The 17,996-nt window shown below is 45.3% G+C and overlaps 1 protein-coding gene across 1 annotated transcript in view; it reads left to right on the top strand.

The window, feature by feature from the left end:
- LOC126418762 (L-dopachrome tautomerase yellow-f2-like) overlaps positions 1-17,996 on the top strand; it is a 134,115-nt gene that overhangs the window by 102,633 nt on the left and 13,486 nt on the right. Inside the window, exons 4-5 of the mRNA XM_050085688.1 lie at positions 3,106-3,465; positions 13,862-14,102. Of these exons, the coding sequence (XP_049941645.1) occupies positions 3,106-3,465; positions 13,862-14,102 (601 nt within the window). The remainder of the gene's footprint in view (positions 1-3,105; positions 3,466-13,861; positions 14,103-17,996) is intronic.

The raw sequence follows: 17,996 nt of genomic DNA, 5'->3' as shown, positions 1-17,996 counted from the left end.
GTTCTAGTAGCATCCCGACAGGAACTATTGGTTTGATCTGCTATACTGAATTCAAATCACAACATAATACTTGGTTTTATAGAGGTCTCTAGTTGTAGGGTCGTTTTAATCATTTGTAGCCTTGAGAATTCCTTTGAGGGGACAACATTAAAATGGCTCTGAGCACTATGGGACAACATCTATGGTCATCAGTCACCTAGAACTTAGAACTACTTAAACCTAACTAACCGAAGGACATCACGCAACACCCAGTCATCACGAGGCAGAGAAAATCGCTGACCCCGCCGGGAATCGAACCCGGGCGCGGGAAGCGAGAACGCTACCGCACGACCACGAGCTGCGGACGGACAACATTAGACAGCCACTCATAAACACGCTATATGTTACAAACACCACCGGGATTTACATACAATACACCAGAGTTGTCCAGAAAGTAAGTTCCGATCGGTCGCGAAATGGAAACCACTGGGAAATTCGGGTAAAGCTTTGCGCAGATGTGCTGGGCACTGTCTCTAGCAATCCCGTCGATCGTGTCGGGTCGCTCTTTTCAGTTTTGAGTGAACACTGAGCACGTAAAGAAGCGTAGGGAATAGCGTCTCCCGCCAAGTATGAGGGCCTGGTTAGAGATTTCGCCTGTGCCATGCAACCCACATAACGCAATTGTCGAGCAGTTCCTTCATCATGCCAATTCTCGGCCGCACGCGGCAGGGCAATGAAGACGCTACCGCAGCGTTCCAAATGAGAAGTGTTTGTTCTCCCACAATACAGTCCGTAATTGGCTCCCCCTCAGTCTCATCTCTGCTCACAAGAACCGCTGGCTATGAAGACAAAATTTTTCCACAGACAACGAGCTGCAGACCAGTGAAGATAACTGGGCGAAAGCACAGGCAGCTGCTTTCTACGACGAGGATATTGGAAAGTGGATACGTTACTATCCCCAGTACGGTGTAGGAAAACCATTGGCATTCAAAACAGCTTTCAGCCGTTTCGGAACGGACAAATAAAGGCCCTGTATGGTTTTCAAGGGAACATTATATCATTTGTCCTGAAAACTAGTGACAAGTTCAGGTGTCGATGACGGAAACAGATAGCTATCATGCAGCCTTCTCTCCAAAGTAGATTTGGTGACTGTGGTGCACAGTGGAGATGCGAAAATTCATCCTCGTGTTCACAAAACGAGTCCCGCACAATGCGAACCATGTGAACAAGCACCCCGTCATCTTGGAACACAGACTCACCACTGGGAGCAAACATTGTACCATTGAATGGACCTAATCAGGCAAAATTATCACATAATCCCTGGCAGTAGTGCCACGCTGCAGAGTAACCATGGGACCCGTGGAACGCCACGACGTGGCTGCCAAAATCATCACCGAACCACCGCCGTGGTCCACTCTTGGGATGCAGTCTGGACCAACAGCTGAAACCACTGTGCAGCAAGTTTCAACCGACCATATCACTTTCTTTCATTGTTCTCTCAGTCCAGGTTTTATGGCTTCGGCACCACGTTTTACCGTTACGATCATTTACATCACTGATGCGTTGCTTTGGAACTGCAGCTCGCCCTGCAGGTCATAGGTTATGGAGCTCCCCTTCTTCTGCAGTGACTTTTGCGGTTGTCGTTTTCTTATTTTTCGTCATAATCTTCTTCAGTGACCGTCACGATCACTCAGCACATATTTTCATCCTCTTTGTGACTTAGAGGATGATGTTTTTCCACTTTCTCTGTGTGCGCTACAAATCTTCGGTACGGTGCCTCTTCGAAACCCCAACCACCTCAGCTACTTTGGTTATAGAAGCATCCACCATATCGGCACCAACAATTTTCCCGTGTTCAGATGCACTAAGCTCCAAAACAATGGACTCACAACTACACAGAAAACTGTTCTGAACACGACTGACACTTGCGAAGTGTGGAGGACATTGCACAGGTGTCGTTCAATGTCAAATACAAAGGCACAACTTAGAGGCTCGGCTAGCATCTGCATTCATGTTCAAGTATGCACTACGTCCACATACACTGTCGAATAGGACCGCTCCGACACGTTCGCCTTTCTACGGCAGATTTTTCGGTGGTCGAGTCCGTGGTCTTGTAAGTAGGCTGTTTAGGTTTTTATATTGGTAACGTCACGTAGCGCTCTGTATGGAAATCACTGGCTGTGCTGTGTGCAATCTGTGGCTGGTTGGCATTGTTGGAATATTCGCTATTGTAGTGTTGGGCAGTTGGATGTGAACAGCGCGTAGCGTTGCGCAGTTGGAGGTGAGCCGCCAGCAGTGGTGGATGAGGGGAGAGAGATGGCGGAATTTTGAGAGCGGACGATCTGGACGTGTGTCCATCAGAAAGAGTAAATTTGTAATACTGGATTTCATGAACTGCTGTATATATGATGACTTTTGAACATTATTAAGGTAAATACATTGTTTGTTCTCTGTCACAATCTTTCGTTTGCTAACTATGCCTATCAGTAGTTAGTGCCTTCAGTAGTTAGAATCCTTTATTTAACTGGTAGTATTGGCGCTCGCTGTACTGCAGTAGTTCGAGTAACGAAGATTTTTGTGAGGTAAGTGATTCATGAAAGGCATAGGTTATTGTCAGTCACGGACATTCTTTTGTAGGGATTATTGAATGTCAGATTGCGTTGCGCTAAACATATTGTGTGTCAGTTTAGTGATGATCAGAATAAGTAAACAGAGAAATGTCTGAGTACGTTCAGTTTTGCTCAGCTGTTTGAAAATCAAATAACGTAAGGGGTTTAACAGCTCAGTCATTCATAAATTTTTCTAAGGCGAGGTTTCAGTCTGCGTGCGTCAGTTTGCGGGCAGATCGCTACCCGCTTGCCCTGATCACTGCCTGCTATCCCAAACTCCGTCAGTCCACAGAAAGTCAGACGGTCGGCGTCCCGCTCAGCCGTGTCAGCCGTGGGTAGTGGTCGGTGGTGAGGGACCGGGGGGGGGGGCGTGTTCGACCGACCAGTCGGGATGTGAATGGGCGGCTATTTCTCATGGTTTTTCCGTACTTATGTCCAATTCCTATGTAACAAGGCCAACAGTTTTTCTATGTCTTCTGAGGACGGCCTATTTGAAAACAGCTGCCTGTGCCCACAGGTACTACCTGCGGAGAGACGACTTCGACGCGACGTCGTTCTTCGCCAGTATCGCGGTGGATGTTGAGGCGGGCCACTGCGGCGAGGCGTTCGCCTACCTGCCGGACCTGGGCTCCTCGGCGCTGGTCGTCTTCAGCCTGTCCGACCGCAGCTCGCGCCGCCTGCGCCACAACTTCTTCCGCATGGACCCGCTGTACGGAGATTTCGACATCGCGGGATTCAACTACCAGCTCGTCGATGGCATCTTCTCAGTTGCGCTTTCGGCGCCCGACCCCGAGGACGACGGTTACCGCACCGCCTTCTTCCACGCTCTCTGCTCTTCCAGAGAATTTGCCGTCTCGTCTCGATGGCTCAGGAACAGGTAAGTACCAGTGCAACTACTTAAGAATTGTGTACACTGTCCGCTGCGGAGAAGAATGCGCAGGACAGGAATGCGGCAGCGAGATGGGTATGCAATGTAACATGTTGTTGTTGTTGTGGTCTTCAGTCCTGAGACTGGTTTGATGCAGCTCTCCATGCTACTCTATCCTGTGCAAGCTTCTTCATCTCCCAGTACCTACCGCAACCTACATCCTTCTGAATCTGCTTAGTTTATTCATCTCTTGGTCTCCCTCTACGATTTTTACCCTCCACGCTGCCCACCAATACTAAATTGGTGAGTCCTTGATGCCTCAGAATATGTCCTGCTTCTAGTCAAGTTGTGCCACAAACTTCTCTTCTCCCCAATCCTATTCAACACTTCCTCATTAGTTATGTGATCTACCCACCTAACATGATACAAAGTACAAACGTAACGCCTTGACTACAGAACTATTCTGTTGTGTCCAACATATTGCGCGTAAGAACCACGAAGAAAAGATACGATAAATTAGGGCTCGTGCGGAGACATATAGACAGTTGTTTTTCCCTCGATCTATGTGCGAGAAGGAAAGATAATGACTAGTAGCCATAAGCTGGCTTGCGGAGAATCAATGTAGATGTAGATACAGAATATTAAAAATGAGACATACAAAAGTGTTAGGGCTGCCGTTCATCAGAACATGCTTCAGTGTCCTACCAAATCAACCCGACGCCTGTCGCAAGAGACCGGCAGATCAGTCGAATACTCCACCTGGACCTGCTCACGCACGCCTACTGAGTGTCTGGTGTTCATGCGTTAAGTCCAGCAGATGCTGCTCTGCGCCTCCAGTTTTGTTAGTGACTGTTCACTGAGATAACAATGAATGGCTTGGACATGGATCTGTTCTTTATGTCTGATGAAACCTCGTTTCACCTGAGTGGTTATGTCATCTCACAGAATCACAGGTTCTGTGCAGCGGAGAATCCGCAAAACTTCCACGAAACACCACTATGTGATCAGAAGGTTAGGGTTTGGTGTGCAGTGGCTGCAAGCCGCATTATTGGTCTCATCTTCTTTCATCAGCGCTTCGGCGCGTTACGTTGACAACATTTTGAAACTATTTGTGGCAGCATTAACGGAGGAGGAAAAGACCTACAGTTACTTCCAATAGAATGGAGTAACTGCCCATGCAGCCGGCCGGATCTTGGACGACATTTATACAATTTTCACGCCTCGTAGAGTTTTTAGCAGGGATCAGTCAGGTTGCAGCCGTAGCTGGCCACCCAGGCCACCTGATCTGTCAGTGTGCGATTACTCTGTGTGGGGATCCCTCAAGTCTAAGGTGTATCGCAACAAGCCTCACAGTCTTCAAGAACTGCAACAGAACATTTCGGATGAGACTGCAGAAATTCCAACAGTCCACCTTCGACACCCCTTCAGCAGTTTACTGAGCAGGCCCCAAAACTGCTAAGAGATAATCGTGGTCATTTTCTACATCGTCTATAGTCAGGTTAATACTGTATTTCCTCTCCTCTGTTGTGTTTCTTTGTACCATGGAACTGTTATCTGGGCCACCTTTATTTGTCCCACTCTGTATAAAGAGAATAATAGCGGTGCTATCACACATCCCTGGAGCTCTCCTGACGATACTCTTGTCGCTGATGAATACTCGCCTTCGAAGACAACGTACTGGATCCTATAACTTAACAAGTCTTCGAGCCACTCACACATCTGTGAACCTATTCTGTATGCTCTTATCTTCATTAACAGCTTGCAATTGGGCACCGTATCAAACGCTTTCCGGAAATATGGAATCCGTCTGTTGCCCTTCATCCATAGTTCGCAATACATCAGGTGAGAGTAAGGCAAGCTGAGATTCTCACAAGTGGTGCTTTCTAAAACTATGCTGATTCGTGGACATAAAATTCTCAGCCTGAAGAAAATTTATTACATACGAATTGAGAATATATTCAAGGATTCTGCCGTAAACAGATGTTAGAGACGTTGGTCTGTAATTTTACGGGTCCGTTCATCTGACCTCCTTATGCACAGGATTCACCTGCGCTTTTTTTCCAGTCGCTTGGGACTTTGAGCTGGGCGAGAGATTCGCCATAAATGCAAGCTAAGTAAGGGGCCATGCCGTAGAATATTTTTGGAAAAGCCGAATTGGTATTCCATCCGGAACTGGTGACTTATTTGTTTTCAACTCCTTCTGTTGTTTCTCTTCAAATGGTTCAAATGGCTCTAAGCACTATGGGACTTAATGTTTGAGGTCATTAGTCCCCTAGACTTAGAACTACTTAAACCTAACTAACCTAAGAACATTACACACATCCATGCCCGAGACAGGATTCGAACCTGCGACCGTAGCAGCCGCGTGGTTCCGGACTGAAGCGCCTAGAACCGCTCGGCCACAACGGCCGGCAGTTGTTTCTCTACGCCAGGGATGCTTATTGCTATGTCGTCCATACACGCGTCTGTTCGATGGTCAAATGACGGTGTGTCTATGTATGATTCTCGTGCATGAACGCATTCTTAAACATTAAATTTAAAACTTCCGCTTTAATTTTCCTTTCTGCAACTGCCATACCCGACTGGTCAAGAAGTGCCTGGATGGAAGCCTTAGACCCACTTAGCGGTTTTACATAGGACCAAAATTTTCTTGGCTTCCCTACCAGATCTTTTACTAACGTGTGACGGTGGTTGCAGTTGTATGCTTCGCGCATTGACTTTTTCAAAGACGCACGCATCTCTACTAACCTTTGCTTGTCGTTATTAAACCATGGTGGGTCCTTTCCGTCCTTCATCCACTTACTACGCATATAATTCTCCAGACCAGGATCTGCAATGTGCTTAATCTTTGTCCATAATATTTCTACGTGCATCTTACTGGAATCAATTGATCTCAGTTCACTGCCTACGTGAGATGCTAACAACTCCTTATCTGCTCTTTCTAGTAGAAACGCTCTCCTAGCCTTCTGTACAGATTTATTAACTTTCATAACCGTAGTTGCTATAATGACATCATGATCGCTAATCCCCATTTTTATATTGACGTTGTCTATATGGTCCACTCTATTTGTAGCTACGAAGTTTATTTCCATTGCGTGCGGGCTGTCGAACTAGATGCTCAAGACAATTTTCAGAAAACGTATTCAAAAGCATTTCGCATGACGATCTGTCTGTACCCGTGCAATGAATCCATAGACATCCCAGTCTATAAACGGCAGGTTAAAGTCGCTTCCAACTAGTAATGCATGATCTGGGTATTTACGCGCTACTAACCATAGACATTCTTTGAATAACTCTAGACCTGCCACGGCAGAATCGGTTGGCCGGCAGAAACATTCAACACTTAGCTTGGTTTCAGCTAGACCTGTTATAAGCGACCAGCTAACTTCACTGTCACGCTCGACTTCTACCTCAAAAGAGACAGTATTTTTTTTCAACTGCAATGAACGCTCCCCCTCATATAGCCTCTAACCTGTCTTTCCAATATACATTCCATGACTCGCTAAGTGTCTCAGAATTTTCCATTTGGGTTTCAACCAGCTCTCGGTCCCCAGAATAATTTGAGAGTGACAACATTCCTGCGGGACAGTGAATTCGGGAGATACGTTACGAATACTTCGACAATTTTGACAGTCGAAGTGTCACTACTCTGAATGCGTTGTGACTTCCCTTGCTGATTATTGACTGGCGAGCGTTCATCTGAGTGCCTCAGAGTACTGCCTAGCCTAAAAAAAAACGCAAGTACCCTTCTAACCGAGTAGCTGCTTCCTTTTTGTAGCGCACCATGACCTATCAAACACTGAACCGATAAAGCTGGTCTAGAATCTGCAACCAAGACCACAAATCCTTTGATTAAGACCCTCAACTCGTCTATAAACCAAAGGACCCTGATCAACTGTGGCAGCAACGGTGCAAATTGCGAGCTCTTCCTGTACCCCATGCTTGAGGCCAGTAGCCTTCACCACTTCCACCAGCCGCTCGTATGAACTGTGGACGGCCTCCAGCCCATGCGACAAGCGTCGTTGGTGTTCACAAGAGCCACAACTTAAGACGACTGCACCCAGCACGCTCGATAGCAGCAGGCAAGACCGCCTCCACATCTCGAGGTTCCTGGCAAGCATACCGAGTGCAAGCTAGCTGTCTTCTCAGTCCTGAACACTATCTGCCTAACGGCTCCATAGCGGACTTGACGTTGGAGCTACCGATAATTAGCAAACCTCCCCACCTCCCTACCCCATCCGAGTGTGCATGCTCGCACCCTTCTGAAGGAGCGGACACCTGTCCACTCACTGGGTGAATGGGCAATGCCAGACGGCCAGTCTCCACATTGATCCTTCGCTTCGAGCAACGCGAACGCGTTACCACCTGCCACTTACTCTGCAGTGAGGACGGTTTCACAGCGTCGGGTAGACTAGGAGATGTGTCCGAAGCGGAACCCATGGGCGAAACAAGCCATACCTGAGGTGTCCCATGTGACGCACCAGATTCTCTGCCACACCTACAACCCTAGGCAGCAGCCTGAAGGTGACTGATTGTTGCCAGAAGTGCATTCAGCTGCTCACGAACTGTGGCCAGCTCCTCCTGCGTCCGCACACAGTATGCACACATTCTACCCATCCTAGCAAGACTAACTGAAAAAGTAAACTGTAAAAGCAGACACAATCCTTGATATGAAACTTGCTAACCTCCTGATGTGCTACCAATGGACGCTATTGCGTTAATGAGCCATGTATCTGGTTACTCAGAAGAAATGAAAACTGCGCTACAGACTTCCTGAATTCACACTAACAAAATGCGAGCTTTACGCCTCTTCAAGGGAAACTCGAACGAAATTTAATATACTACGAGGACAAGACAGGAAAAGATAAACACTTAACTTGCCGCTCTGTGGATGTGTATCAGCCGAGAGCTGGAGCCTCACTGACTGGGCGTCTTCCTAACTTCACACGCATACTTCCCCAACAACAGAGACAACCCTAGCAAGATTCGTTACATACTGTAGAGCAGTATCCCGGATTCTGATGTATGGCATGATGACCTTGAGAAGACTTAGCAGTTTCTGCAAAATGGTGACAATCCGATAGAAATTTGAGGAGTTCTTCCTCCTTCAGAGGTGCACTTTGATACAGGAAATGTCCTCGATTGCGTCCGTTGGCTTCTAGGCAGGATGGGAAACCTCTGAGGAACGAAGAACGAAGGAATTATGAGCGTTCTATGTCCAGCAGGTAGAGCACGGCCACTACCTTTTTCAGCAGTTGGCAAATCTAATTTTTGGCGTCGGTAGCTTACTAAGTACCGGTCACTCTGAGGTCATAAAACTCCGTCACGTAGCCTGTTCTGCCCCATTCCCCTTGTGCGGACATTTGCGGTTGCACGTTGGGAAGATGCCAATGGTTATCAAATCTGGCTCCTTATAATTTGGACAGTGATGTGCAATGATGCCCCCGGTAAAGCTCCGCCATTTTAACAAGGCGCAAACAACTGTTTCGGTTCGAGGGTTGTAACAGCCTGCAGGACGCCGCAAGCCATCTTCAACATCACCACATAGTAAAAAGACATCGCAACCACCCTGCCCCCACCCTCCCACTTTGTCGCTTGAACTGAACTTTCAAGGATGCAATGATCTCTCTGGTTTATCTCGAAAACGTTCCTTCTACAGTATCTGCAGTGTAGAGGTTAAGTTTGGCTTCTAGAGTAAAGACACGTTGTCCGGTACTCTGTAATCACTACTTGTTTAATAATTTACTAGCAAATTCTTATTTCCCTTTAAATGTCAGTATTTTACTTCTGGTTTTCTGCAGTGAAGTTTTAGCTCCAACCATCTTTCGTGAATGCTGTTATCGGCATTGTGAAATATTTTAATGACTACTTTTTTGTGTCTTGTAATTTATGTCAACCTTCTCAGTTTGTCAATTAATCAGTTTAGAAACCGTTGCAAGTAGGGACGTCTTCAGCTGTCATATGCGGTCAGGATTAAGACCAGAAATTTTATGTAATTAATTTTCCCACTGACAGCGCACAAAGTGGAGATCCTCTCCTCCCCACATTTAAACGGACTGGCTCCCTATGAAGCAAACAGCTGCAAAATTAATCAGTCCTCTGACCAGATTCTTCTTTATCATAGTGGTACCGACACGACCAATGAAAGAAAAAGTAGGCTCCAATGTGAAATACTACTACAGAATATCATAAGAAAATAGCAGCATTTTTACGGTAACACGCATGTGAAAACGATATGTACAAAAATAAATGAGCGCGAGATTACAAAAAAAAAAGGAAGTCGCTTAGTACTGGAAAGGGCAGTGGAACTAATGAGATACCCGTCAGACTGTATGATGGTACGAATATACTGCAAATACGGAGGAGGACTAACGTGTAATTTGAGATGAGGAAATCATTTCCCAATCTCTGGACAGAAAGTTATTAGCGAAAATGCGGAAAAAATCTTTAATTTACATTTGACCGGCTAATGATGATAAAAATCCAAGTAGTCACGTTTTTCTAACACTTTTAATTTTCTGTAATATGCGGTACATACAAAGCAGTTGTTCAAAGTAGCGTCATCCAACTTCTGTGCAGCCGTAACAAAAAATCCTGTCGTATCCGTCTGAACATATCATGCAATATTCGATGGATGTCGCGAATTGCTGGTAGCAATTTCTCGCCTGGTGTTCCGCACACGTAACTTTTCGTATGACCCGACAAGTAGAAATTAAGATGAGTCAGATCCCGAAACGAACTAAGAACGAATAAACCATCCAGATATTCGGGCTAAGTGCTTGAAGGAAGCTACGTAAACGGCACCGGCCTCATTTTTACTGACACTGCAGTCCGTGTTCTGGTCGCAGTTGGATCTTAACGCACATAGGCGTCCACAAATGAAGACAATAAGGGGCACATGGCACGCCCCCGACCATCCCCAGGAATGTGTAGTATTTTTATTCGTTACAGAATCTTCATATACTTTCAGAAGTGATTTCCCCTTCCCGGATAAATTTCTGCAGGCCCTATGGTAACGCACCGGAACAGAACGCGAATTTTGTAAATTCTGCTGACGTTTTTCTTCAGTATCACAACAAAGTGTACGTCTAGGCTTCAGATCTTGATCAGGCACTGCTCACTGAACCGGATAGCTACTGTGTCTCGGATATTCAGGCTCAGGCAGACTATTAAGTGATGAGTGCTATTGACCGAGGATCTCAAATTGGTTCCATATTTCTAGATTTCCTACAGGCTTTTCATACAGTCCCTCACAAGTGGCACAGTTCGTAGTAATTGACGGAAAGTCATGGAGTAAAACACAAGAAATATTTGGCGTTCTCTGAGGAACTGTTATAGCCCCTCTGCTGTTCCTAATCTATATAAATGATTTAGGAGACAATATGAGCAGCCATATTAGGTGGTCGTCAGATGATGCTGCCATTTACCGTCTAGTAAAGTCACCAGAGGATCAAAACCAATTGCAAAATCATTTAGGCTATGTATGTGTATGATACGAAAAGTGACAATTGGCCCTGAATAATGAAAAGTGTGAGTGCTAAAAGAAATCTGCTAAATTTCGGTTACACTATAAATCACAAGAATCTAAAGCTTGCCAATTCAGCTAAATACTTTGGAGTTACAATTACGAATAACTTAAATTGGAACAATCACACAGATAATGTTGCAACCGAACACTTAGAAGATGTAATAAGTCTACTAAAAGGGCTGCCTACAGTACGCTTGTCCGCCCTCTGCTAGAGTACTGCTGCGCGATATAGGTTCCTTACCAGATAGGATTGATGGAGGTCGTCCGAAAAGTTCAAACAAGGTCAGCTCGTTTTCTATTATTGCGAAATAGGGAAGTGAGTTTAACGGATATGATCGCGAGTTAGGTTGTCAATTATTAAAACAAAGGCGATCTGCGTTGCAACGAGATCTTTTCAAGACTTTTGTCTCCTACGTTCTCCTCGAAAGTGATATTATTTTGTCGAAATCTGTCTACATAGGGAGAAATGATCATTCTAGTAAAATAAGAGAAATCACAGCTTGCACGGAAAGATTTGAGCGTTTTTCCCAGGCGCTGGTCGAGGGTGGAAAGGTGGAGAAAGAGAGTGAAAGTGGTTCGATGAACGCTCTGCCGGCCACTTAATTGTGGGTTGCAGAGTGGTCACAATGAACTCTCTGCCAGGTGCTTATGTGTGGGTTGCAGACTGGTCACAATGAACTCTCTGCCAGGTACTTATGTGTGAGTTGCAGAGTGGTCACAATGAACGCTATGCCAGGCACTTATATGTGAGTTGCAGACTGGTCACAACGAACTCTCTGCCAGGCACTTTCGTGTGAGTTGCAGAGTGGCCACAATGAACTCACTGCCAGGCACTTACATGTGAATTGTAGAGTGGTCACAATGAACGCTCCGCCATGCACTTATGTGTGAGTTGCAGAGTCGTCGCAATGAACGCTCTGCCAGGCACGTGTGAGTTGTAGAGTGGTCACAATGAACGTTCCGCCAGGCACTTATGTGTGAGTTGCAGAGTGGTCACAAAGAATGGTCCGTTAGGCAAGTGTGAGTTGTAGAGTGGTCACAATGAATGGTCCGCCAGGCACTTATGTGTGAGTTGCAGAGTGGTCACAATGAACGCTTTGCGAGGCACTTATGTGTGAGTTGCAAAGTGGTCACAATGAACGGTCCGCCAGGCAAGTGTGAGTTGTAGAGTGGTCACAATGAAAGCTGTGCGAGGCACTTTCATGTGAGCTGCAGAGTGGTCACAATGAACTCTCTGCCAGGCACTTACATGTGAGTTGCAGAGTGGTCACAATGAACTCTTTGTCAGGCATTTACGTGTGAGTTGCAGAGTGGTCACAATGGAAGGTCCGCCAGGCAAGTGTGAGTTGTAGAGTGGTCAGAATGAAAGCTCTGCTAGGCACTTACGTGTGAGTTGCAGAGTGGTCACAATAAACGCTCTGCGAGGCATTTATGTGTGAGTTGCAGAGTGGTCACAATGAACGGTCCGCCAGGCACGTGTGAGTTGTAGAGTGGTCACAATGAACGTTCCGCCAGGCACTTACGTGTGAGTTGCGGAGTGGTCACAATGAACGGTCTACCAGGCAAGTGTGAGTTGCAGAGTGCTCAGAATGAAAGCTCTGCGAGACACTTACGTGTGAGTTGCAGAGTGGTCACAATGAACGCTCTGCCAGGCACTTATGTGTGAGTTGCAGAGTGGTCACAATGAACCCTTTGTCAGGCATTTACGTGTGAGTTGCAGAGTGGTCACAATGGAAGGTCCCCCAGGCAAGTGTGAGTTGTAGAGTGGTCAGAATGAAAGCTCTGCTAGGCACTTACGTGTGAGTTGCAGAGTGGTCACAATAAACGCTCTGCGAGGCATTTATGTGTGAGTTGCAGAGTGGTCACAATGAACGGTCCGCCAGGCAAGTGTGAGTTGTAGTGGTCACAATGAATGGTCCGCCAGGCACTTATGTGTGAGTTGCAGAGTGGTCACAAAGAATGGTCCGCCAGGCAAGTGTGAGTTGTAGAGTGGTCAGAATGAAAGCTCTGCGAGGCACTTATGTGTGAGTTGCAGAGTGGTCACAATGAACGCTTTGCGAGGCACTTATGTGTGAGTTGCAAAGTGGTCACAATGAACGGTCCGCCAGGCAAGTGTGAGTTGTAGAGTGGTCACAATGAAAGCTGTGCGAGGCACTTTCATGTGAGCTGCAGAGTGGTCACAATGAACTCTCTGCCAGGCACTTGCATGTGAGTTGCAGAGTGGCCACAATGAACTCTTTGTCAGGCATTTACGTGTGAGTTCAGAGCGGTCACGTGGAAGCAGATGTAGATTGCAGGGTGACTGAACTGTCAACCTCCCACATATGAGTCCAGCGCCTTAGCACTGTACAACTTCTCTCAGTACATATACAAGCCATCTATGGAGCATGATCTCCACTTCTAAGAACCTTCAAGTGAAACGTCGACACAGGTTTTCGCGTGAAGAGTGACCTGGAACTCCATCGTAGTCGACCTATTTTTTACACGAAGAACAAGTGTCAAATCTCCTTCAATGCACATGCTCTATAGCTCGTGGTCTAGTTTCTAGCGGTTCTACCTCTAGATCACTGGGTCCCGGGCTCGATTACCGGCCAGGTTGGAGATTTTCTCTGCCCGGGGACTGGGCGTTTGCGTTGTCCTCATCATTTCACCATCATCCTCATCTTTAGAGACAGTGGCTAGATTGGACTGTGAAACAAATTGGACTGTGAATAAATTGGGGCTTTGTATGGACGCTGATGACCGCGTAGTTGAGCGCCCCACAAACCAAACATCATCGTCATTGCACATGTTTTCTCCGTTTAAAGAACTTGGCCATTACTGTACTGTCCATTTTGCGAATTTCCACATCTTGAGGCACACCGTTTGTGTTGGCAGCACTGCCGCTAGCACCACCTCGTGGTTCCGGTCGTTCCAGCCGGTGGGCAGCCGCGGGGACCGCGGCCAGTCCACAGGCAGCTTCCTGGACGAGCGAACAGGCGTGCTCTTCATGATGGAGGTGCTGAACCACCGCGTCACCTGCTGGAACTCTCGCTCCGGGCTCCCCATGGACGCAGAAACCATAGGTGTTGTCGCCGAGGACGACGGTACCTCATTCATCTATCCCAGTGACGTTAAGGTACTCCTACAATTACGCTTGAATTTATCCTCCAGAAATCACTCTACGGTACAGTTCCGCATAAGCTCACAACAAAATATGGCACCTCCTCAAAAGCGCGCACTGCTCACATTCGTTCGCTGTCTAAGGCTTTGCAGATATTTGGGCAGGGGCTAATGATGTTTGCCGACATGACAAAATACAAATGTGATTATTGTTGGAGTACCACATAGTCATGACTTGGCTAAATGGTCGTGTAAATCAAGAAATCCGCTCCACAAACAGAAAACTAGAAAAGTTGTGAAAGACTCCCACAATGCAAGCTTTATTGTTACATCTAACAAAAAAGAGCTATATACAGCACATTGACTATGGGTGAATGCAACTGGCAAAGAACTAAAGGCCACTGGGGTTCATGAGTCATTGAAATCGAACAGGAAAGTTTACAAAATATCTGTGGAACTGAAGCAGATAAAAGTCAGTCAAACCAGTGACAGGCACAACTCCAATAGGAAGAACGTCAGAATCTTCAAAAGCAAATAGTATATCTGTGATTTATACAATTACTCAATTAAAAACCATACTCAAGGGATCAACGCAAAAGTTAAAAGAAGTACCGAATGAAAATAATCCAGCAACAGTTATGACAGAAGAACACATCTTATAAGGAGACAGAACAAGTTGTAGAAAGAAGAACAAGAACACAAGTTCAGGCAGTGGGAATACCAACTGACTGTATATGGCAGTCAACTTGCAAAAACAAACCATGACCAAAGGGCCAGGGTTGTTGGTGGGATCAGAGGTTGTTTCACAAGAGAAAGAGCTTAGCAAAGGGATTCAACAAACAGAAGAACAGGTATGTGAAATCATAACACGTATAGTCACAATACTGTAGGATTAAAGACATTAGCTGAGCCCAACACTTCAAATATAGAGACAAATAGCTCTGAGAGGAAAGCAGATAGACACAGACAACTCACTTTTCTACAAATTAACATATGTTGCATTAGAAATAATGTTTTTACAATTACAGCGTTTGTCTAACATTCAACACATCGATATTATATGTGTATCAGAACACTGGTTAACCCAAATTCAAGTAAATATATTTGTTCCCAAGGGTATGTTGTGGTGCAAACATAATGTGTAGAAGACAGAGAAAAAATGATGAGGCTGGAATTTTTTTTCAAATAAGGAGTAAAATTTTCCAAAATTCATTTATCTACATATTGCTCATAATGGTTGCAAACAGAACACAGCATGTGGTTCTCAATGGAGAGACGTCTACAGACGTTAAAGTGACCTCTGACGTGCCACAGGGGAGTGTTATGGGACCATTGCTTTTCACAATATATATAAATGACCTAGTAGATAGTGTCGGATGTTCCATGCGGCTTTTCGCGGATGATGCTGTAGTACACAGAGAAGTTGCAGCATTAGAAAATTGCAACGAAATGCAGGAAGATCTGCAGCGGATAGGCACTTGGTGCAGGGAGTGGCATCTGACCCTTAACATAGAGAAATGTAATGTATTGCGAATACATAGAAATAAGGATCCTTTATTGTATGATTATATGATAGCGGAACACACACTGGTAGCAGTTACTTCTGTAAAATATCTGTGAGATGCGTACGGATCGATTTGAAGAGGAATGATCATATAAAATTAACTGTTGGTAAGGCGGGTGCCAGGTTCAGATTCATTGGGAGAGTCCTTAGAAAATGCAGTCCATCAACAAAGGAGGTGGCTTACAAAACACTCGTTCAACCTATACTTGAGTATTGCTCATCAGTGTGGGATCCGTACCAAGTCGGGTTGACAGAGGAGATAGAGAAGATCCAAAGAAGAGCGGCGCGTTTCGTCAGAGGGTTATTTGGTAAACGTGATAGCGTTACGGAGATGTTTAGCAAACTCAAGTGGCAGACTCTGCAAGAGAGGCGCTCCACATCGCGGTGTAGCTTGCTGTCCAGGTATCGAGAGGGCGCATTTCTGGATGAGGTATCGCATATATTGATTCCCCTTACTTATACCTCCCGAGGAGATCACGAATGTAAAATTAGAGAGATTCGAGCTCGCACGGAGGCTTTCCGGCACTCGTTCTTCCCGCGAACCATACAAGACTGGTACAGGAAAGGGAGGTAATGACTGTGGCACGTAAAGTGCCCTCCGCCACACACCGTTGGGTGGCTTGCGGAGTATAAATGTAGATGTAGAATGGGATCGGGAGTTTAGTTGTGTAAAACAGAAGAATGGAAATGTAGTTAGTGTGTATAGGTCCATAAATGGATATGTAATTTTTTTATTGAAAAATGTGTGTCAATAGTTATAAAAAGTCTTGGTGATTAAGTCGAGAATAGTCATCTGTGGTGATTTTAACGTAGAAATGGTAAACACAGGGGTACAAGTCACAAGGATACTTATCAATATGCTAAGATCATTGGACCAATGTTGAGTAAATAACTGTGCTATATGTAAGAATGCTTGCATAAACGAAATTATGGTGAATTTACACAGGGAAGACACTACAGTCAGACTTGCAGGAGGAGGTCTGGCAGATGACGAGCCTTTACTCCTCACACTCTGTAAGAGACAACTAATCAAAATCGAAGAACCTAAAGTGCTACTCATAAGAGGGCAAAAGGAAGAGTACATAACAGTTTACGTTGACAGACAGCAAATTGGGACTTTTTATATAATTGTCAACTGAGGGAAGGGGAGCTGAAATGGCTTTTGATAACTTTTTTGAAGAAATATATAGATTTATTGTATTCTTCTTCACCAGTAACAAATGTTAGATATCCAAGTGCACCGAAAAGTAACAGGCTGCTGGTTTTGAACTCGAGGAAATCAGAGAAAACACGCTCATACTGTACCCAAAGGACACAGCAGAGAGAAAACATTACGGCTCCTATATGAAAAGCAAAAAATTCTACAAAGTTAAGCTCCTTACTACAAAAAAGTGGCAGGAGAAAACTAAATTGAAAGGGCTCCCAGTAAATGAATATTAAAGAATTCTTTGAGATACCTGAGGAGGATATTAGCATTTATAGTTTGTTGTATTATTATGTGCTGTGGTTATGTCTTGTATAATTATGTCCTCTGTACTCTATCCAGTTATTATGCACATGGTTTATACCATACTATACATACTGTAACTCATTGAGACTAGCTCTTAGAAATTTGCCTGTAATGCTCTTTGTTAATGATACTAGGCGATCATCAAAACCTCAACTGCTAAAATATGTCAGGCCCTTGAGGCGTTGTGCGTGTTCCAGTCGGTTGTATGGAATTAGTACGTGAGATGGGTTAATATAAAGAAGCGATGGAATGGAAGCAAGGATTTATGATGTTTGGACAACCCTATGACCACACCGCTAATAACATTTTCAGATTTGTTGGTGCACTGGCACGGAAGGTCCAAAGTATCTGCAAGGAATAGTGTACAACTCACTGCCATGTGACGTGGAGTAAGACCAATGGCTGTAAAAAGCTCCTAATCTGAAGGTACTGGAAATTAGTGTCACTCCTTCTCATTGTCAATCTGTCCAAAACCAACCATGTGTTGCTGCTATCAGTGATTGGAAATCCATCTCCACCAGTCTTCGAGCTAACTTTGCGAAGAGAACTGCTTACATTGGACATCTAAAGTCGAGTAACTTGCAGTAGCCAATTGCTCACATCTGCTCGTTTTCATTGGGCTAAACAATACAGAGCCTGGACGGTAGGTTTCTGGAGGCGTGTAGCGTGGTCGGACGAGTTTGTTGCCTCTATCCAAATAACAAACTGCACAGATGGCCCAATGAAGCGTTTAATCTACAGCCTGCTGGGGGGCATGGTTCACTTTGGAGGTGTTTCTATGATGCTTTCCAGAGTGGGGAGAGGGGCGGTCAGAGGAGTTCGTACCATGATTTTTG

This window comes from Schistocerca serialis, chromosome 9 (genome assembly GCF_023864345.2).
Source record: "Schistocerca serialis cubense isolate TAMUIC-IGC-003099 chromosome 9, iqSchSeri2.2, whole genome shotgun sequence".
Classification (NCBI taxonomy): domain Eukaryota; kingdom Metazoa; phylum Arthropoda; class Insecta; order Orthoptera; family Acrididae; genus Schistocerca; species Schistocerca serialis.
Note: the sequence above shows the minus strand (reverse complement) of the source record. Positions and strands in the feature narration are given on the sequence as shown.